Here is a 19,855-nt window from a genome sequence, read left to right as displayed (position 1 = left end):
ACTGGTCAATTTCCCTCTCTAGGTACTTGATAGTTTCCGCCCTCACTCAACAAGCGACCGGTCGTTTCTATATCATCGACCGTTTGCTCTGGACGCGGGTCCACAACACTGGTAGGCGATGTCCCTGTCGGTCGCCGCCAGCTCTACCTTGGCCACCCGCGGTGCGGATAATATACTGTTTCGCCTCGCTCAACTGATGACCGTCGCTTCCACCACTTATCATGCTTCCATATTACACGCCGACGTCTATGGACCGCTATCCCATCTGTGGAGATGCGGGCGAAAAGCCGTCGACACTGGTAAAGGCCCCTGTTTCGGATGGGTTCGCTGCCCCCTTGGATTATATCCTCATCACGCGCGAGCCACCCGAGACATCTGATCTCAAGGGCGTCACCGTCAGGGGCAGGTGTTCCGCTGGGACTTGAAGTCTCATCTAGACATGCCCTCACCCACCAGCAGCACTTCTTGCCGTCCTCAGCGAAGACTTCTTCCCACACACCGATCGATCATCCAAGCTCTTCTCGGAGGGGGGCACGGACGACCACGCCGCAACGCCTCACAACGCACTTACGCGATCTTGCGCCACCGACAGATCCTTCATGGTGCCTTTGCGATGCGCTTAGAACCATTCCCACCCACCTGCCGGATGATGGCTATCGACTTCCTGCTGTTACACTACACAACACGCTTGATCGTATTCCTCCTCGATTGGTGTCTGGCGATCCTGGTGCTGCGCATTGAACAACCTTATCTTCTGTCTGCCCTGCGTGCTTGGCTGGCGTACCGAGATATAGTGGTTGGTTATCTCCTCAGTCCGGTGGGGATGCTCGTCCCTGTGTGGTTCACCCATCTCACGGGCAGTGATCGTGTCAGAGAGTCAGAGACTGCGGTGGCGGCCCCGGGCGCACACCAAGTGACCTCGACACCTGGCGCTCCACGGGGGACGCCTACAGAAGACTTGCCGACGCACGGCAAATCTCAGCTGGCGGGAGCTGACCGTGGGTGCGTACCGTCCGTCGTGGGACCCCAGACCCCCCTCCATTGTGCACAGATAGAGCAGCTCGAGGCGGCTTCCGGAGCGGCACAGGCGGAGAACGATCGGCTGTCCGCCGAAAATGAGCTCCTACAGTCAACCATAGCCAGCCTACACAACGACCTCTCTGAGATCCGGACCCTCAGGGCAGAGCCGGATCAGGACCTCAAAGTCCTCGAGCAGCAGTCTGCGGAGAGGCTTCGCCAGTGCGACCACCTCAGCAGCCCATGTGCCGATCTCACACAGGATGCCCAACGACTCGAACGACGAGTGGGTGAGCTCGAGCAAGGACTGCTCGGCTCACGGAACTTGGTGCGGCTCTACCGGAGAAAGACGGCCCTGCTGGAAGCGACGTCTCGCGTGCGACGGTATGTCGCCGCTTCCCTTGACCGCAAAAATCGACACAACGAAGACCGCATCCGTCGGCTGACGGCAGAACGAAACGACGTCCTCGCCGCCACGGACATGTGGATCAGTCAACCGTGGTTCCGGGACTCCCTCCCCAGAATTGTGTTCACTGCGCAAGTCGTCGACGCTCGCGCGTCGCTCCAGGATGCCCCCGCCGTGGCCAGAACCATTGACGTCTTGGGTGACGGCATCCTCCATCCAGTGTCGGGCGCGTCGGCCTCTCCCCGCCGGTTGCACACGTTTGACCACGTCTCTGCCGACACAGAAGAAACCCAGCGAGGTCGACAGGCCTTTGCGGACGCCCTGCTCTCGTTTCATGGCTACCACGGTCGGGCAATCTGCTTCATCGCGGACGGTGAAAGCGGCACGGGAAAGACGTACAACATGTTCACGAGGCCCGACTCCCTCGCCCGTCGGGCGCTGTACTGGGCCAGGGGGGCCGCGGTCCGCAGTGCCTGCGCAAAATTTAATCCGGCGAACTTCAACACCAGTAGTGACGCGACCGCGACCTGTTCTTTTGAGATCGCGATCACGGAGTGGCTCCCCTCGTCCTCCTCGAAAGGGCGGGTCGTCGCTTACGACCACCTACGAAATCTGCCTCCCCGGGTGGAGTTTGACTGCTGCTCTCGCCAACCGCTCGAGGGGATCGGCAACCCCACCGAGCGGGAGCGGTGGTACGGTGTCGAGTTCCCCCGTCGCCGTGCCGACGAGGATATAGGACCAGCCCTCGACCGAATGCTTGACGATGCGCTGCAGGAGCGCAGGGCCGCGCCAACGCCACTGAATGCGTGTTCGTCGCGCAGTCACCTCGTCCTGTCCGTCAGGGTGGACGGTGCCGGCCCCGCGGGTGTCCACGTGATCGACCTGGCCGGGAGCGAGGTCGCCATGGCCAAGTCGGCCGACGACCGCCTGGCGGCGGAGAATGCGTTTATCCACTCCAGTCGATATGCGATCCTACAACAGCAGCGAGCCTACGTCAGCGGCGACGTCGTCACTCGGGACCCCAAGGTAACGGACCCTATTAACTCCCCGCGCGCGAAACTGCCCTGACCATCCTCAGTCCATCCCTCAATGGGAGTCCATGCTGAAGCATGACAATCCCACCATCGTCTACATGGCGCACCTGCACCCGGGACTGGGACGCGAGGGCGCCACCGTGCAAATGCTCCAAGACGTGCGAGACCTGCAGGAGCGACAGGCCAAGCGGACGACGAAGGCCAAGCTGCCGGCGGGCAACCGATGAACCGGGCGCGGGAGATGTCCACGAGCCACAGGGCGGACTCGGAGGGCACGGCGGCGACCCTCGTGCGCCACGTCGCGCCGGACCGTCGAGGCTGTCGACAAGAGTCGAGTGCGTCGGTAAGTCGGGGCACATCAGGGCCTTGTGTTTCACCTGTGCAATGCCGACGTGGAAACACGAGATTCTCGTTGCCGGCGATGCGCAGCCGACAAAGAGTACACAACAATGACTGACGACCGAACCGGGACGAGCTACGGGGCCTCCAGACAGGGGCCGTCCCATGCAGAGATGTCAGTCGCGAGAAAAGGACAATCGGTACCGCCGGGAAGGCTGCTAGGCTTCTAAACCAAGATATTGTAGAATCACGTTGGTTATGCTATAGAGGAAGTTTGGTCTGGTGGAGGCGCAGGGCTACGGCGACATACAAAAATACGCCGTGAGATATCTATGTGCGATATAGTGAACTCTCCAGACTGCTGTAGATGACGGCTCAGCGCTAGAAAAAGGGAAAGGAACCGGTTCCCGCCCGAGTTGGTAGGGACAAAGGCCGGTGTCGTCCCACGGTTGGTGCAGCTACTGGGAAGGACAGAGATTCAGGTGGTGCCCCAACCACAGGGTCGAGATGTCGTGATCTTTGCTGCTCGCCCGGAACGACAACACTTTCCCAGCCAAGTCTATGGATAGAAGGGCGCGCCCGATAGGACTTCTGATACACCCATCATTCGAGTTCTTGTCTTGCCGTGTCCACGTCGCCAGGGGTGGCTTTGATGATGGGGGGAATTGCAATCTCGACCGCAGGCCAGCTCCCGTCAAAATCTGCATCTGGCCCGGTTGCCTGCGCCAAGCACGTGGATCGTGGTCGTGGCCCCTTCTGTCAATGTTCGAAGAGGGACACTGTCAGGGCAGACTTCCCTGCAGTGGTGCCGTTCTAAAGATGGAAGGTTCGGCCTCCTCCAAGGTGAGTGTCGGGCCACACCCTTTTGCTTCGCCCGGCGGCCTGTTGATGCCGATGCAGTATGCTCGATCCGACGAAGAAAAGCTCGCGAGACTCAACGACACAGGCGTCCGGGTTGCGGCCGGGCGACTGGTGAACATCTTCGAAGAGCCGACCGACGTGGGGCGACCGATAGAGCCAGGCCCCCGGCGAAAGACACACCGCGACTTCACGCCCGAGGACGATGCGACGCTCTTTGCGCTCCTTGGCGCGGCGGAAAAGGAAGACTTGCAACGTGGCAACAAGATATTCCAGCAGCTGGAAGCGTTGGTGAGATGACCTCTTGGGGGCCACCCGCCCCCACGGTGGCAGCGGGGGCGTCACTGACGGGCGTGGCAGCGGCCCAACCACAGCTGGCAAGCATACGAGAACCGCTTTCGAAAGAACAAGACGATGTCCGGCGAGCAGATCGACGAGCAGCAGCCCTGGTCAGGCCCGTGGCCCGGGCTGTACGACGACGCGGGCGGCGACCAGACGCACAGCCCACCGCCCCGCCCGACCGGCCGTAGCACCACTGCCCCCACCGACCGCACCGATTCGACCCGAGGCTACAGCTCGCTGCGGGCAGACACCATGCGCAACATCTATGCCCGGCTCGCGGTCGAGAACGAGGAGGCGCTGAGGGATCTCTTGCGTGACGACGACATAGCGGGGCACGTGCACGAGTATCGCCGGGACCACCTCCTCCACGCACAGGCGCACGACGCGTCGAGGGTCGCCGGCGACGTGGCCGTGGGGAAAAGTGTCGCGGGTCGATCCCAACACGAGTGGAAAACCAGCTACGTCCGGGCGGAGTTGCGGAAGCCGCAGTCCCGGTTTGCGACGGCGGCGGTGGACAAGTCGAGCTGGACCGCAGACGACCACGACGCTCGCTTCATGGTCCAGGTGTGCCGGGGCGCCATGGCCGGGAAGGGACCCTGGGGCTTCCTGGGGGGGCGGATCACCGCCACCAGTTGTGCGAACGAGCGTTCTGGCTGATGACCTGGCTGCGGTGGCTTCACAAGCCGTTAGGGGGGGCGGGAACGAGTCCAAGAGACTGGAGCGGGTGAAAGCACGGTGGCTGGACGAGCTCAGGGGGTCTCCCGGCATCGAGCGAGAGATGGCAGACTCGGCGACGGGGTCGGCTGCGACCGCACCAGGCGAGTTACGTCCTGCCCGCCCGGCCGAGGAGGAAGAGGCAGTCGATCCCCCCAGCGAGAGGTCCGCGCGCCCGGGAGCGACCCCCAGCGACGCCACGGCCCACGATCCACCAGGGCCCCGGGAGGGGCCAATGGGGCACCGAGGACCGGGTCCACGTCCACGCGACACCTCGCCGAGGGGAGAGCTGGATCAAGTCCGTGGTTTCTCCTGGCTCACCTCGGACGCCTGCAGGGCCTTTCTCAACCAGCAGAAGAGAAGGCTCGACAGCTGGGGCGTGTCGAAGGAACACGCGGGCACGTGCGTGCTCGTGCCGGAGGCGTGGGCGAACGCAGACCCGCGGGACTTGTCGGCGTCCCTCGACCAGGATCTATTCCCTCGGTGGGAGACGATGGAACAGCGGCTGCACTTCTCCCTCAACGACGTCACCACCGCGTGGGCGCGCGCCGCCGTGTGGTTCAACGACTGGCCGCGGACGGGCACCGACTTGGACGCCTTCAATGCCGGCAGGGAAAGTGCCATCCCGCCCATGCATGCCTCCCATCTGTGCCACCACGGGTTCTGCATCAACCCCAATCACCTGGTGTGGGAACGGGCCAGCACCAACCTCTCGCGCAACTGGTGCATGACCGCGGCGCGGGTGTTGCGAGAGTTTGGCCATCCGGTGCCGGAGCGCTGTCGGCGGCATGAGAATCCGCCCTGCATGATGCAACACGCCGCCCTCACCACGACCGAGGCCTTCTGTCTCCAATTTCACGTCCTCGGTGTCGCCGCCGGCGACGACGGTCTCGCCCGCTGGTGCCTGCCGCGCCCGTCGGACCATCCCCGGTCCTATACCACGTTCGAGGGCCGTCTGCCGGTGCAGATGCCCGCGACGGCCGTGCGGGCGGACGCGTCACTCCTCGTCGTCCCACCGGCCGAAAACGCCACGGCCACCGACATCAGGGCGGACTTGAGGCTAAGGTGTCGTCTGTGTGAGGACACGGGCCGCCGCTGGACGAAACCCACCACGGCCTGGGCTCACATCGTCGTCCACCACGCGGGCCACCCGCGGGAAGAACGCACGCGCGAGATCCGGCGGATCGCGGAGGAGTATGCAGCCTGGGCGGAGGAGCGGTTCTACCATCTCCCGAGCCACAACCCGCAGACGTGGGCGAAAATTGTGCAGGCGCGCTCGCCAGACTTCGACTGGGAGGTCGTCGAGTCGTGGCGCCTGCACGAGGCTCGTTTCTACCAGCGCCAGAAAGGGGCGACGGGCGAGGGGTCGACGGTGTTCGCGCCCAGAAATCCGACCGGAGGCGTGCCCTGAGCGAATGGGTCGCTGGGATCCGTGGCGCACGACGTGACCCCGTGTTTTCCCTGGCCTAGACTGCGGTGTTCGAGGGCTATCGTGCCGGTGGGGAACCCCTGACCTTTCAGCCGTGCCGTTGTGACGAAACGTGCGTGCCGCCGCGCGAGAAGATGGAATGTCATTGCCCTCGAGGACGTGGGCGGCCACGGGACTACGTCTCGGCGACGCCTGCCATGCTCGGGAAGCCAGTCAGGTTGTATGTGCGATGATGGGGAACGACTTTCGTGGCACAGACGTGTACCATAGCGACCGAGTTGTATGAGCATTGCACGACATCCGGCGGCTGGGTCGTCGCCGTGGTTTGGCCTCGCGGGCAGGTCAGCAGGCTCACGAACGAATGAAAGGCGGCGGGTGGGGCCCCACCTGAGACACCTATACTGGGTTGTGTCGGGACAGGTTCAGAGGGGTCTTGGAGTCCAACTGGTTTTTTTTGCACATGGTACCATTGGTCGGTGCGAGGTAGCCCAATTGTATAGGGGGGGTGGGGGGACTTCCGAGATGTGGGCTCCGGCGTTTTGAAAAAGGAAAGGACGCTGATTGGCAATTTTCTGACTCCTTGAGCAGATGCCGACGGGAAGGCCGGATTGGGGCGCGGAGCGATTCGCGCTGGGACGTGGGATATTTGATAGACCTGAGACAGAAAAGCAAGCAAGGTTGGATGGGTGACAATGGAAATGGTCCAGACCAATGCATATCATAATTGAACATGACCATCTACTTTACTGGGGTGTGAATGTCCCAGGAGATCCCATAACTCGGGGCAGACGGTAGAATAGAAACCCAGCTTGGACAAAACGGATAGATAATAATACTCGTACAGGTAGGTCGTTTGTTGCACAATGGATATATCGTTGTTTGGCGCACCCAAGGAGTTCCAAGACATGTACCTCCTCCTACGTGCGAGACCCTGAGTGATTATCAACCATTTCAACCGTAAAGCCAGCTATTGGGGGCTCAGATACCGAGGGTAAACTCCACGCCCACGTCAATGTCCCGTGCCATTTTGACAATCTTGGAGAGGTCGACGACCTTCTCCGCTGCGGCCTGAAGGTCGATGATGGAGAAGATCTTGAGACCAGAGTTGTTGACCTGTGTCATGGCGGGTTAGCTCTGATGCCACAGGCTCAGGCGTCACGAAGAGGACTCACCAACTCAGCGGCTTCTTTCATGTTGGTTCCCTGCAAACGACACACAATGGGTAATCTCAAATTCATTTGTTGTACAACATGGATCAAGCCCGACGCAATAGCATCGCACCGGACGATGCCACCAAAAATGTTGACAAAGATTGCTGTCACCTTCGGGTCGTTGGTGATCAGCTCAAAGGCAGATCTAATAGCTTCCGGGGTAGCACCACCACCGACGTCCAAGAAGTTCGCCGGGGAGCCACCGTTGATTTTGATAATATCCATGGTAGCCATGGCCAAACCAGCGCCATTGACTAGACAGCCAATATCACCGTCCAACTTGATGAAGTTCAGTCCGTGCCTGTGACTGTGTAAGTAAGATGCTTCTCTCTCAGCTGAGGTGACGTACTCTGCAGCCTTCACCTCATCGGGATCCTCTTGTGAAGTGTCTCTCCAGCTGAAGACCTCCTTCTGCCTGAACTCGGCGTTGTCATCAAAGCCCAACTTAGCGTCCATGGCCAGTACTTGATGATCACTGGTCTCGCTGAGCGGGTTGATTTCAATCTGGGTGGCATCCTTCTCCATAAACACCTTGTACAATCTTTGGATTGTGTTCTTTGCATCTTCGATGCATTGTTCACTAAACCCGAGCTCGGTCGCAATGTTCCGTGCAATCTCGTCTGTCACGCCCTTGTTGATATCTATAGGCGTCGTGATGATGGCATCAGGGGTCTCCTTGGCCACGGTCTCGATATCCATACCACCTTGGGACGACGCAACGATGACCGGTGACTGGGTTGAGCGGTCCATGAGGATGGCAAGGTAGAATTCCCGGCGGGCAAACTTGCGTTCGCAAATGTAGACTGAGTTGCAGATGCGGCCTCGGGCACCTGTCTGCTTCGTGATGAGCTTGTGCCCGATCATTTGACTTGCAAACATCTTTGCTTCTGTGGGTCTGGTTCTCGGTCAGTAAGCTCCAGTCTTGTCTCAACGGTGGTGGGAGAGAGCATACGAATAGATCACCCTCACACCGCCTTTCAGACCATTGTCAAAGGTGCCTTTGCCTCGGCCTCCAGCGAGGACTTGGGCTTTGATCACCATATCATCTCCCTCTGTATTGGCTACGTCAGTGTTGTTGTGCACGCTTCCGAATCTTCTATTGCCTGCGCATACCGATCTTTTTTGCAATAGCTTCCGCCTCTTCTGGTGTTCGGGCAACCTCTCCTTGAGGGACTCCGACGCCATAGGATCTGAGAAGGTCGGCGGCTCGATATTCGTGGATGCTGAGATGTCTCAATTGCTGCTGTTGGACTGAGCTCCGCACCGGGGTATCCTACCGATTCCTGTTAGAGCACACAGCGAGAAGCCGAATTGAGGCATTGCAACACTTACTCTGAAGGCCTTCAAGGCCAGGCCCAAGTTGCGGCGACCCAATCTGTACATGTTGCCCACAAGACTAGAAAAAGAGTGACTTGGGGATGAGGGACGTAGCGAGACTTGGACCAGATACAGCGCAACAGATCTCCGGCAGCTTCGCAATCAGGGTTTCGCAGCTGATTGGTGGCTTGAGAGTAGCTTTTGCCGAGCACCGCCACAGATGCGCCACGCAGCAATTCTATCCGACGACCTCTTGGCATGCCAAACACTGCAAATCCTTGAAACTGATAATGTCAGGTCATGAATGCTACATGTCTATCCCGCAGTTCGGGGCCATGATTGTCCGAGTAGATTATGTCTCGATGCCTACTGACTGACTTCATTGCAGGCATATTGACGCCTTCCGTGTGCAACAGTTGCAGGAGACCTCATATACTCGAAATATGTCGCACAACGAATGCCCCCACGGCTATGAACGCCCATATATGCCATGTCTTCTGCTGGGCTACCTGATGGAAAGTTGCAATTCCCGTCAGCGGCCACTTTGCATACAGCGAATCCACTCGACGTCGTCACGTGTGAGGCTTTGGGAGCCCCGTCATAGCATAGCTGTTTAGGAGAGCCTCGCAGAGGTGACCCGAAGAACACCAATGCCTCGATTCCCTGGAGAACATAAGGCATTCGAAAATGTCTTTTGCAGCCCTGGGCCTTCCGTGCAATCGCAAATTACGAACCGAATTCAGGGGCACCATTCGGAATGTTCCGAACCGCTTTCAAATGGTGCGGAAATCTGGTTGAATTAGCCTTCGACGAACAGTCACTTTATCACCAGCTAAATGCATTCTTGCAGCCGATGCTCATCGTACCCCGGGATACATATTTGGGTCTGCACTTCCCTACTTTTCTCTACGCCTGGGAGACAATATGCTTGCGTATATTCTCGAGATAGACCAATGGATAGTGTACGGGACTAGACTTCCCAATGACTTCATGCGACGGCTTTATCCTACAGCCACCACCTCTGCTTCAGACAGCACTCCCCAAGGCTCTCTTGGTATTACCCAAGATCTACCTGTTCCTCGGAATTTAAAGCTAAGCGAACAGCGTCTTCTTACTTCATTTTCCCGCTTTAGCCTCTACGTCGAACATCGGTGTAGAACAGCATGGAAGCACGAATGACCGAGCTACTTAACAGATCATACTATACCATGTATATTCCAGACAGGTAGCATCTATATGCTTTTACGTCTTTACGAGCCCCACCAAGGAGCGAACTTCTGGATAACATTGTCTCCTTGGACTTGCATCACATCACAACCCTCCCCGTTCCATCAGACAGTCTATCTATTGTAGTCCTCAAGCCCCATTTCCGGCCAACTCCTGCTCCACCGCGTCTGCCATGTCTCCCAGCGTGACGAACTTCCAGTCATAGATCTCCTGATTGCGATTGCCCATGGTTCCCCTTCGCTGGATCCAGGCCGACTTGATGCCCATCTTCCGGGCGGGATGGTGGTCGTGGAACTGGCTCTGAGCGGTCTGGAGGACCTGGTGTTTCTCGACGCCAAAGTCCCGCTTCACCGCGGCGAGCATGTACTCGAAGTTGCGGAGGTCGGGCTTGTAGGACCCGACGTCCTGGGCCGTGATGATCTTGTCAAAGCGCACCCCGCCCAGCGGACCGGCGTTGCTGGCGCTGAAGCTCTCTCGGTCCACGTTCGAGAGCACCACGAGCTTGTAGTGCCTGGAGAGCCGCTGGAGCGCGTCGACCGTGTCTGGAAACGCCGGCCATGTGCCGATGGACTGCCCGAACGCCTTGCTCTCTTGCACGGATGGTTCTTTGAGACAAAGTCGTGCGGCGAATTGCGGGTAGACCGTGGTCAGCAGTTGCGAATACGGCATGTCGGGAGTCTTGTTCTGCTGTTCCACCTCTAGCTCATGGTACAGCTCAAGGATCTGGCTCCGCGTAAGCTCTTTCGTCTCAGTCAGGGGCTTCAAGCCGTCAAGAATGCCGGTCTCCCAGTCGATCAAGGTCCCGTACACGTCGAAGCTGAGGAGGCGGAAATCCGTGAGCTTGGCCATGGCGATAAAATTTTCTGTCCGGTATTCACTCCCGTGTACGATGTCGAGAAAAGATGTTTTGCTGTCGCTGGAGGTTGCAGGCTCATTCTTAGAGGTTCCGTTCCCAGTGTCGCACTCTTTATCAACAGAAAGCGAAGAGCCAAAGGCTAAGCGTCCGCGCCCTTCGACGATCTGCGAGCGATCGGATAATGCCACCGGATCCCGAACCACACTTCTTCGCCCACCCGGCCCCTGACATCTCGAGCCTCGAATTTCGGGCAGAGAGCCCTACGCCCTTGATCGACGTTGCCGACCATGCGGTTAGACGCGGCTGACTCAGAAAACATCACTTCTATACGCGCGAAAATGTGCGGCTACCCATGGCTCCAGCAAAAGACCCACCGATCGAACTCGAGCAAGCTACGCAGTGACCAGCGAGAGATCTAATGGGTTTTGCCCACTTTTGCGCCCTTTACTAATAATATAGAATCAAGGACTTCCATTTTGATCCTTTCTCTCCCCGAGTCAGACTACCGTGACGCTATTTCCCCATGCGGCATCAGCAAGCACGTCAACTATACACCTCTCACGTCTACTCTTCTAGTTACGTAGCTCCCATGACATCTCTCCACGATATCTTCTTGAGAAGCTTGCAAGCTTCAGTCTCAGTGGACGAGTGGTGCATCCCTCAGATAACACTCCGCATGACAAGTGGCCGGCATATGGAACCAGGGAGCGTCCGTCTCGAATGCAGGGAGAAATGGAATAATGAGACTGACAAATCCCCCATAAGAGTCCCGCAGATGAATGCTCATCGCCAGGTCAAACTTGGTCGCGGGCTTCAACTGCTCGATGATAACTTTTTGCTGGACTTCATTGCCGGTTCGGTTCAAGTAGAAGTAATCCAAACCTGTTTCCCTAAAGGCGGCAAAAGGTCCGTCGTCCCTGTTTTGCTCTGTAAGCAATCTACTCAATCTTTTAAGATCGGTCTGAGCAGCTTGGTCCTTCAAGTAACGCCCAGGTGTAGCAGAGACAGATCCCAAGAGTCACGTAACATGTCCTCGGTGAACTTTGAGATCTTAAGATTGTGCTGGGCATCCTTCAAATTCATGCCAGTAAAGCATGGCAAGTGGAGTTGTTATACTGATATGGTTGGCGCGAGAAGTGTTGAGAACATGGTCGTGACAGACCATTCCAGGCAGTCGAGTTTCGCAGTGGCAACACGCCAATCTAGTCGCCTCACCCGTAAAATCATTCGTTCGGTATTCAGGCGCTCATTTCAAAGCAACAACGGTGCGCATTCATTGCGCCAGTGTCACTTCGTTGCTGTCTCCTCCCTCCCAGCCATCATACAAGAATTCGTCGAAGATCGGCCATTGAAAGTCTTGGAACACAGTGTCTGGAGACCACCCGATTCCCATCATCATGTTAACAGAGTCTGTGCTGGGGGAGGTCCAGGGAACAGGTTTCACGGCGGAAGGTGCTTTTTCATCTTTCGCTTTGGTCAGCTTTGTGGCCTCAAAGAGCAGCGAGGGTCACGCAATATACCTTCGACTCCCTCGTATGGATTTGGCTGACCCCCAAATTCTTGTCGCCACAACCAGAAACAATCGAACGTCAAGCTAACTCCAAGCCTGTTTCGACAACGGAGCCAAAGGCTGTCAGGGGTGCCATCGGGTTGTTTGATCACCACCCTACTAGTCCACAGTTGTGACAAGATCATCGTCGCTCTGGACGATATGTCGTCCGACCTAACACTTTGTCTCTTGTTCAGATTGATGGCAGAGAAATAACACCTTTGTCCACGCTTCAGGTCCAGCACCTCGAAAGCGCGTGATTTCCCAACGCGAAGGATTATGAAAGCCGCGAGATTCCAGTTCATGTTGACGCTTGTTGAGCCATACTCTGCCATTCCTTGCTCCTGATCCAACTCTGAAGCCAGCTCGATCATGGCACACGCATCGTCGTACATTTTGACGAGGCTGGTTTGCCCAATTGTTGACGACGGAGCCAATAAGTGGCAGGCCGAGACTTGCAACTCGGCAATTCGGAGTGTGAGCTGATCTAGAGTACCTTAGCAGCAGCCACAAGTGTAGTCAAAATGTCACAAACCCTGTTTGGTAGGACACTCTGCGCTCAAAGTAGCTAGCCTTGAGAGGCAAGCATTGATTGTAGGCCCGAGGATCGTGTTACGTTCATCTGGTTTTTTGGACAAAGCATCCCGGTCGATTTGGACGATGGCCTCGCTTAGCATATGATTCAATCTCCTTTGGAACCGTATCGTGGGAGGCAATGTAGCTAATGGATCTTCTCTGTAGCCCTCGTGGCTATAAGCGTCCGTGAATATTAGGGGTGGAAGACCTCGTGAGTTGTTGACTCTTGGAACACGCCATTAGTTTTCGCTCCAGGACGCCATTTCTCTCCCTTTATCTCTCATCTCACCTTTGAGAGGTATATAAACACATCGACCACAATCTGGTTCTGAACCTTCTTTGTTGACCGTCATATTTGAGCGGCACTCGTGTAAAGTCCTGAACAGAACCATATACATGAAGGCCGACGTTTGTGGCGAGCTGTATCATTGCTCCCGCTAGTTGTGGGGTTACGTCTTTCTGTAACGTGTCGATTGGCATCTGCCAGGTGCAGAGAAGTACGAGAGCTTGAATCGTTGGCAAAACTCTGTCACACGAGAAGATTGCGGTTTTTGCCAGCTCCAAAACCTTAGGAGCAAGAAGAAGGATCAAGGTAGGATCCTTCGAGTACCTTCGTGAGCCAATAGCGACTATGGTCCAAAATAGAAAGGGGGATGCCCCGTGACAGTCATTCGGATTCAGTTTCTGATCGAAAATTGGGAGGTAGGGCAGGTTCCTTTCAAAAAACCTACATGTTCTGTCAGTCCGTGACAGGTCTCCTGACAAAATTGAGTCAAGTACTCACAGCTCGAAGCATCCGTCAATGTCTTGCGCATCGACAACAACATCTTGAATAGTTTGCGGGCGCGTGGTCGAGGGTTGACTGTTGTTGTGTAGAATATTTCCATGGCTTGAATCGGGCACTGGATGAGCCGAAGGATTTGTCGAAGCGTCCAGCGAACGAGGGCTGAAACCCGCGAGCTGGGGCGTCGCATATGCTCCTGTCAACGTTGGCGCGGCCTGCAGACCTAGAAGATTCCTCGGAGTAGCTGGATTGTTTACGGATGGGAACTGGTTCTTCTGGTCAGACATGCCATTACCGACTTGTTTCTTCAACTGATCCAGCTCGGCTTGCAGTTCAGTCTTTCTGTTCAACAAGATCAGTGCCATTTCCTTGGCCCAAGATTAGAGAAACACACGTGCGCCGTTTCACTCGTTTGAAATCCTTGGATACGACACAGTTCAATTCGAACCGTTTGCACCGCGAGCATGGCTGAGAATAGTCCTTAGACGCATCGCATCGAAGCTAGCTGCAGGTTACCTTGAGACTGTACATGGAATAGCTATTGATCAAGTCTGCAAACCTTTTGCTGGCGGCATTCTGTACAGGCTGTGACTCTTGTGCCTTTTACTTCCAGTGAAGCATTGCTCATGATGTGAAGATGATTGTCATATAGGATGGCACCTGAAAGCGCTGACCGCGAGCCAAAACCTCTCCCGCTCCGCGTATCGAGGAGACACGCAAGGTCTAAATCCCCGGCATAGATAGGATATTCAGCAACTACAAGGGGCTTAGAGATGGTCCATAACATCAAAATGTTCCACCAAAGATCCGACCGAGTCCACCAAATGCCACTCAGGTTCGTCGAAGTTTCTCAGGTATTTATTGTAGGTCGAAGGGTCGATTTGCGGAAGCGGGATCGGATATAATTTGCTCCGAGCCAAGGCATACACGTGATTGGCTACCGCATTGAGCAAGCTATATCCGCAGTCGATCCCGCGTTCACTTGCACCTCATTTGCTCAATTTCTGGTTGAACTGACTACCTCGTCGACGGTGGTGGTCACATCCAAGCAGAGCGGCCTCCCTCCCTTCAAGCCGACTTCTGATGCGTATTGGTCGGGGCCACCGTGACTATAGGGACATCGCCCTCAAAGCGCAAGTCCGGGCTATTCTACGGCGCACCCAGAACTCGAGCCATTACGGCAACCCATATATTTCGGTTCACGATCAAATCCAGGTGCAAGATGCTGTCTTCAAGCAGGCGTCGCGGCTGGATAGCCTGCACAGAAGCACCAAAGCCTGGCGGAACTTCTGTGAGTTAGATTTGGACCGGGCGTAATCGGAGAACTAATGCCTGGAAAGACAGGTTGAAATCTGCCAACCACGGCTTCACCGTAGCTGTCAAAGATAACATCGTCACTGCAACTTTACCGACGACATGTGCCTCCAGGATTCTCAAAGGATTCTGCCCTCCGGAAGATGCCACCGTCACGAGACTACTTGAAAAAGCGGGAATGGTCATGGTCGCGAAGACGAATATGGACGAGTTTGGGATGGGTTCGCACTCCACCGACTCCGCATACGGCCCCGTGGTCAACGGCGGTGCAGTGAAGAGTGACCATTTGTCGGTAGGTGGAAGCTCTGGCGGGAGTGCTCTCGCTGTGGCCAAGGACCTGACTCATATCGGGATCGGGACCGACACGGGAGGCTCCGTCAGACTGCCGGCAGCATATATGAGCCTGGTGGGCTTCAAGCCTTCCTATGGAATGATATCTCGCACGGGGGTGATACCTTATGCAAACTCTCTGGATACCGTCGGCATTCTCGCCAAATCTGTCGTTGACGTTAGGTTGACTTTCGGTTAGTAGATCTCTGCGGCTCGCGTTTCTTGTACTTACATGGGGCAGACATGCTGCAGCGACCAGACGTCTCGGATCCCACATGTCTGGATCAGTCGTCTCGAGAGCGAGTCAGAGCCGCAAAGCATAAGAGAAGACGAGCCATTCTTACGTCTAAGTTGTTCGTTACCAGGGTTCCTTCTTCAAAGAGCTTGCTTGAAGCACAAGGTCTCGCGTCTCTGGCTTCCAGAAGAAGAAATCTTGCTGTCACAGCGGCGCAAAAACACCACACTCGACGAATAGGAGTACCTTTGGAATACAACATCGAAGAGATGCACCCCCTTGTCCGCTGGGCGTGGACAGCAACCCTGAGTCATCTGCAGAATGTCTACAAGTTCGAAATTGTGCCCATTTCTCTCCCGGCTACAAAGCATGCACTTTCAGCTTACTACGTTTTGGCCCCGGCCGAAGCTTCTTCGAATCTTGCGAAATACGATGGTGTTCGGTATGGCCGACGGCGAACGGCGCCCGCAGATGGAGATGGCAACCAGCTCTATTCAACCTACAGGTACGAAAACTTTGGACCTGAGGTGCGCAGGCGTATTCTCATGGGAACTTATTCCTTGAGCGCTGGGGCAATGGACAACTACTTCATCCAGGCCCAGAAGATCCGTCGACTGGTGCAGCAGGACTTTGACGCGGTGTTCAGAATGCCAAATCCCCTCCGCGATGGTACCGCGGAAAACCCCAACGGCGTGGACATGATCATTGTCCCTACCGCGCCAAGTCCACCGCCATATATTGAAAGCTTGAAAACCTCTCGACCCGTGGAACGATATATGAATGATGTGTTCACGGTGCCGGCAAGCCTAGCGGGTCTTCCTGCGATATCGGTCCCTGCACCAGCACACCCTGATCATCCTTGGGATCCCGAAGTGGCCGTTGGCATGCAGGTCATTGGGCAATACGGTGACGACTTCTCCGTCATCTACTTTGCACAGAATTTTCTGTCAAATTTTCACCGAAGAGACATGAGACGGATAGTCGAGACCAAGATATTGACCTAGGGAACCATGCGTGGCTGTTACGATTATCAGTCTATGATACAGTCTTGTCTTCGTGTGAAGCAGCCCGGTCGAGGGTATGGAGCATATCTCGGTAATGCGCAGCAGCAGCAGCAGCAGAAGATCCCGATTGCCGCTTTGATCGTGTCAGCCTATAAGCCGTTTGGGCTTACTACCGACCATACCGACTCCTACCCAGCTATGTCTACCGGTCGATCGATCTATGGCCGATACCTTGCTGGCGCCTTCGTATATACTTATCTTGGCAAGTCAATCCACATACGATGCTGACTGTGTGTCTCCTCCATACACTGGTCATTCTCACCGGCTTCGTTGTAACTTGACACGAGCTTAGGCCGCCCTAGAAATGACAATCACTTGCCCGGCCACAGATGCATCGTTATCCAAGGTCAAATGAAGTCTCCGACTATATGGACCAGGACTTTGCACTTGTTATGGACCGCGATTGAGGTCGAATTGTTTTGCTCTGCTATCTAGGTTTCCATCACGCTTGACTGATGCTTCAGGCGGAAATGAAGCACAGCTCGGATCGACTGCAACCATCATGTCGACATAGACCTGGTACACATACATCACATCGATATGGATACATTGCTCACCTGGCGGGGTCTTGAGCGAATGAAACACTAGTGCAAGCGAAGGCAAGGGCGTCGCCCTCGGGGTAGGAATACTCAGACACAGCATCCTCCAGGAGACGGCGCCGTGTACATATGGCTGGTATGAAGAGAACCATTTGTAATACCAATGTACATGTTTGACCAATGACTTTTTCCCATCTAACTACATCTTAAGACCTCCCAGAGGCCAATGGGATCGACCATGATCGCCCAACCGTCCGGGTTGCCCACCGACACCACATGATGCTTCCCCTCCTGCAATGATACACCCGCCGTGACCGTGACCGTGACCACGCCAGACCATCTCCCCTGGTCGCCGCCACTACCCGCTTTGCCCGCCGCCGCCGCTGCGGGATGCACACCCGTCTCCCGCAGCCCCTGGTGCGTGCACATCTTGGCCAAGCCCACGAGCGCAAGCTGATGCCCGGACCCTCGCCGCCGCGCGATCAGCGCCACATCCAGCCCCGCGAACTGGCACAGCAGGTCACCCGGCCGGGCGTCGGTACAGGCGAAGCCGATGCGCGCGGGCGCAACGCCCCGTGCAGGGTTGGATTCGATGATCACGCACGGCTTGCTTAGCGACGGGTTGTTGTGCAGGCGTTTGTCGTGTGGGTGCTGGAGCATGTGTTGTATCGGAATAGGGATAGGGAGAGGTGTTGGAGGAGGTGAGGGCGTTGCGACGTCGACGGATCCGTTTACAGGAACAGCAGCAGGATCAGTAGTGTTTGACGATGGTAGAGATGAAGAAGAAGCAGCTGCGGAAGAGGGGCCGGCGGAAGGCAGAGAAGAAGATGGTGGTGAGTAGTTGTACAGATGCGAAATCTCGTCGCTGTGCGATGCGGTATGAAGAACATTCTCAATCATATCCGCGGGCAGAGGGGCACGGACGTACGCGGTCCCCGTGCCCGCTCCCGTCGTGGTGCTTATTCCTGCTGTCGTCAGCGATGACGAGGACGCGGTAGTCGCGATCGACGTTGCCGAGCCCGAGCTTTTCTGCGTCCCGCCGGCCGGCGGCCTCGACGACTTCCTCCGCACTTCGTGCCCGACGTACTTGGCCCAGTCGACCTGCTCGAGCCGCTGGCGCAGGTCGCGGATGCTGGTCCACCCGGGGAGGACCTCGTCGATGAAGTTCACATAGTCCGGGACCAGCGGGCACGTGAAATCGCGGAGTCTGCGAGTCAGCAGGCTGACGCCCTGGCCCTGGCCGGTACCGGGCTTCTGAATGGCCTGGAGCGCCATGTAGCTCTCCACATCAGCCTGGGTGATGCCCAGAGCCCGCTGCGCCAGGAAGATAGCCTGCATGGGCGACCGGGACCGCGGGGACGGTACCGACGACGGCGGCGGCTGCATCAGATATCTGAAGACCTCGAAGTAGACCTCGAGGATGTGCTTGGAATAATCGGGCTGCGGCCCGCGATAGGATCCCGCCGCGTCGGGGTCTTCGCCGCAGTCGTCTGCGATGCCCAGAATGCCGTAGACCTTGTCGCGCCGTTCCGCGCATTTTGAGTCGTAGAACTCCAAGAGCAAATCTTCCAGCGTCGACGCCGTATGTGAGATGCGACGCGAAGTGAGGCGGAAGGGGATCGTTTGTGCGAACTGTTGCACGAATGCCGGCATGGGGGGCGAAGACGTGAGCGAGCTTGCCGTTACAGTGGACTGCAAGGTGATAGAACGCACAGTGCGGACGATGTCCTCAAAGTCGACCCAATCGAGACTGGCTGTGCCACAGAGGACCTGGACCCGGCTCGCTTTGACAAACTCCTGGATGATCCAGGTGCGTGTCCAATAGTTGCCCTTGCAGAGTTCGAGCAGATTTGCCCAGCGCTGGGCGTATGCCTCGACCAAGTATTTTGCCCGGAAAGCCGAGGACGATTCCGGCGGATATTGATGATGGTGATGGTGATGGTTATGATGATGTTGTTTCCGGCAAAACACGGCCATCTCGTGGATGAACTCGAGGGCCCTGGCCTGCCTCCTGTCCTCTGACGGCAGGCCCAGCCACACAAAGGTCAGGACAGCCTTCTCGTAGATCTCGGACATGCGTTGGACGTGGAAGTTCCGCTCCTCCAGATTCTCCTGGTCGATGCACAGGGCGTCAACCCAAAGGAACCTCCACTCCCCGCGCTGGCGTAGATGGTACAGCAGGTTCCACAGGTTCAGCCGCACCCGGAACGGGCGCCCGTTGACGCGGATCTGCCGCGTATACGTTTCCATCACCGCCGGGGCATTAACACCACCGCCGCGTTGGTGGTGCCTCGTGTTGATGGCATGGGGGTTGGGACCCCAGGTATATGAGATGGCAGCGTAAGGCGGGCGACGATGGATGGCGTACTGGGTGATCCGCAGACTGATCACGTCCTTCTTCGTGCCGCCTTGGATCTGGAGGAGGCGCATGAAATTGCCGTAGAGCTTGAGGCGCTCGTGGCGGAACTCGTCGGTCGGATTCATGTTCCTTAAGCCCGTCTTTCTTCTTCCGTCGCCGCCTCCTTCTATTACCGATATATATAACGCTAGATCAAGGACATATTAACCTATTGCAGCCTATAGTCGCTGGAAGGACAATTGGTGCAAATAAGCCAATCGGACTGAAGCCACGGCCTCGAGGCTGCACTGAAGCCGGCAAGGAATCACAACGGGCAGTCCATGGCGGGCGAGTCTTTTCATGGATATATATGTGA

General features: G+C 56.6%; 8 protein-coding genes across 8 annotated transcripts; 4 read left to right on the top strand and 4 right to left on the bottom strand.

Moving 5' to 3' along the window:
- Positions 1-649: 649 nt before the first annotated feature.
- AYL99_05173 (hypothetical protein) lies at positions 650-2,684 on the top strand (the record flags this gene model as incomplete). The annotated part of the gene is made up of 2 exons (XM_018836685.1): positions 650-2,449; positions 2,502-2,684. 2 exons carry the CDS (start codon positions 650-652, stop codon positions 2,682-2,684), a joined length of 1,983 nt encoding a protein of 660 aa, XP_018693538.1.
- Positions 2,685-3,615: 931 nt separating this feature from the next.
- On the top strand, positions 3,616-4,653 carry AYL99_05172 (hypothetical protein; the record flags this gene model as incomplete). Its single annotated transcript, XM_018836684.1, has 3 exons — positions 3,616-3,639; positions 3,697-3,945; positions 4,015-4,653. 3 exons carry the CDS (start codon positions 3,616-3,618, stop codon positions 4,651-4,653), a joined length of 912 nt encoding a protein of 303 aa, XP_018693537.1.
- A 121-nt stretch (positions 4,654-4,774) lies between these two features.
- Positions 4,775-6,121, top strand: AYL99_05171 (hypothetical protein; the record flags this gene model as incomplete). The annotated part of the gene is made up of 1 exon (XM_018836683.1): positions 4,775-6,121. One exon carries the CDS (start codon positions 4,775-4,777, stop codon positions 6,119-6,121), a length of 1,347 nt encoding a protein of 448 aa, XP_018693536.1.
- A 996-nt stretch (positions 6,122-7,117) lies between these two features.
- AYL99_05170 (hypothetical protein) lies at positions 7,118-8,733 on the bottom strand (the record flags this gene model as incomplete). Its single annotated transcript, XM_018836682.1, has 6 exons — positions 7,118-7,252; positions 7,312-7,651; positions 7,700-8,245; positions 8,303-8,402; positions 8,464-8,623; positions 8,683-8,733. The coding sequence occupies 6 exons, from the start codon at positions 8,731-8,733 to the stop codon at positions 7,118-7,120; spliced, it is 1,332 nt and encodes a 443-aa protein (XP_018693535.1).
- Positions 8,734-10,023: 1,290 nt separating this feature from the next.
- Positions 10,024-10,743, bottom strand: AYL99_05169 (haloacid dehalogenase, type II; the record flags this gene model as incomplete). The annotated part of the gene is made up of 1 exon (XM_018836681.1): positions 10,024-10,743. The coding sequence occupies one exon, from the start codon at positions 10,741-10,743 to the stop codon at positions 10,024-10,026; it is 720 nt and encodes a 239-aa protein (XP_018693534.1).
- A 644-nt stretch (positions 10,744-11,387) lies between these two features.
- AYL99_05168 (hypothetical protein) lies at positions 11,388-14,024 on the bottom strand (the record flags this gene model as incomplete). Its single annotated transcript, XM_018836680.1, has 6 exons — positions 11,388-11,667; positions 12,076-12,214; positions 12,271-12,786; positions 12,835-13,100; positions 13,165-13,602; positions 13,660-14,024. 6 exons carry the CDS (start codon positions 14,022-14,024, stop codon positions 11,388-11,390), a joined length of 2,004 nt encoding a protein of 667 aa, XP_018693533.1.
- A 718-nt stretch (positions 14,025-14,742) lies between these two features.
- AYL99_05167 (hypothetical protein) lies at positions 14,743-16,542 on the top strand (the record flags this gene model as incomplete). The annotated part of the gene is made up of 3 exons (XM_018836679.1): positions 14,743-14,950; positions 15,000-15,497; positions 15,545-16,542. The coding sequence occupies 3 exons, from the start codon at positions 14,743-14,745 to the stop codon at positions 16,540-16,542; spliced, it is 1,704 nt and encodes a 567-aa protein (XP_018693532.1).
- Positions 16,543-17,336: 794 nt separating this feature from the next.
- On the bottom strand, positions 17,337-19,625 carry AYL99_05166 (hypothetical protein; the record flags this gene model as incomplete). The annotated part of the gene is made up of 1 exon (XM_018836678.1): positions 17,337-19,625. The coding sequence occupies one exon, from the start codon at positions 19,623-19,625 to the stop codon at positions 17,337-17,339; it is 2,289 nt and encodes a 762-aa protein (XP_018693531.1).
- Positions 19,626-19,855: the final 230 nt, after the last annotated feature.

This window comes from Fonsecaea erecta (genome assembly GCF_001651985.1).
Source record: "Fonsecaea erecta strain CBS 125763 chromosome Unknown Scaff4, whole genome shotgun sequence".
Taxonomy (NCBI): domain Eukaryota; kingdom Fungi; phylum Ascomycota; class Eurotiomycetes; order Chaetothyriales; family Herpotrichiellaceae; genus Fonsecaea; species Fonsecaea erecta.
Note: the sequence above shows the minus strand (reverse complement) of the source record. Positions and strands in the feature narration are given on the sequence as shown.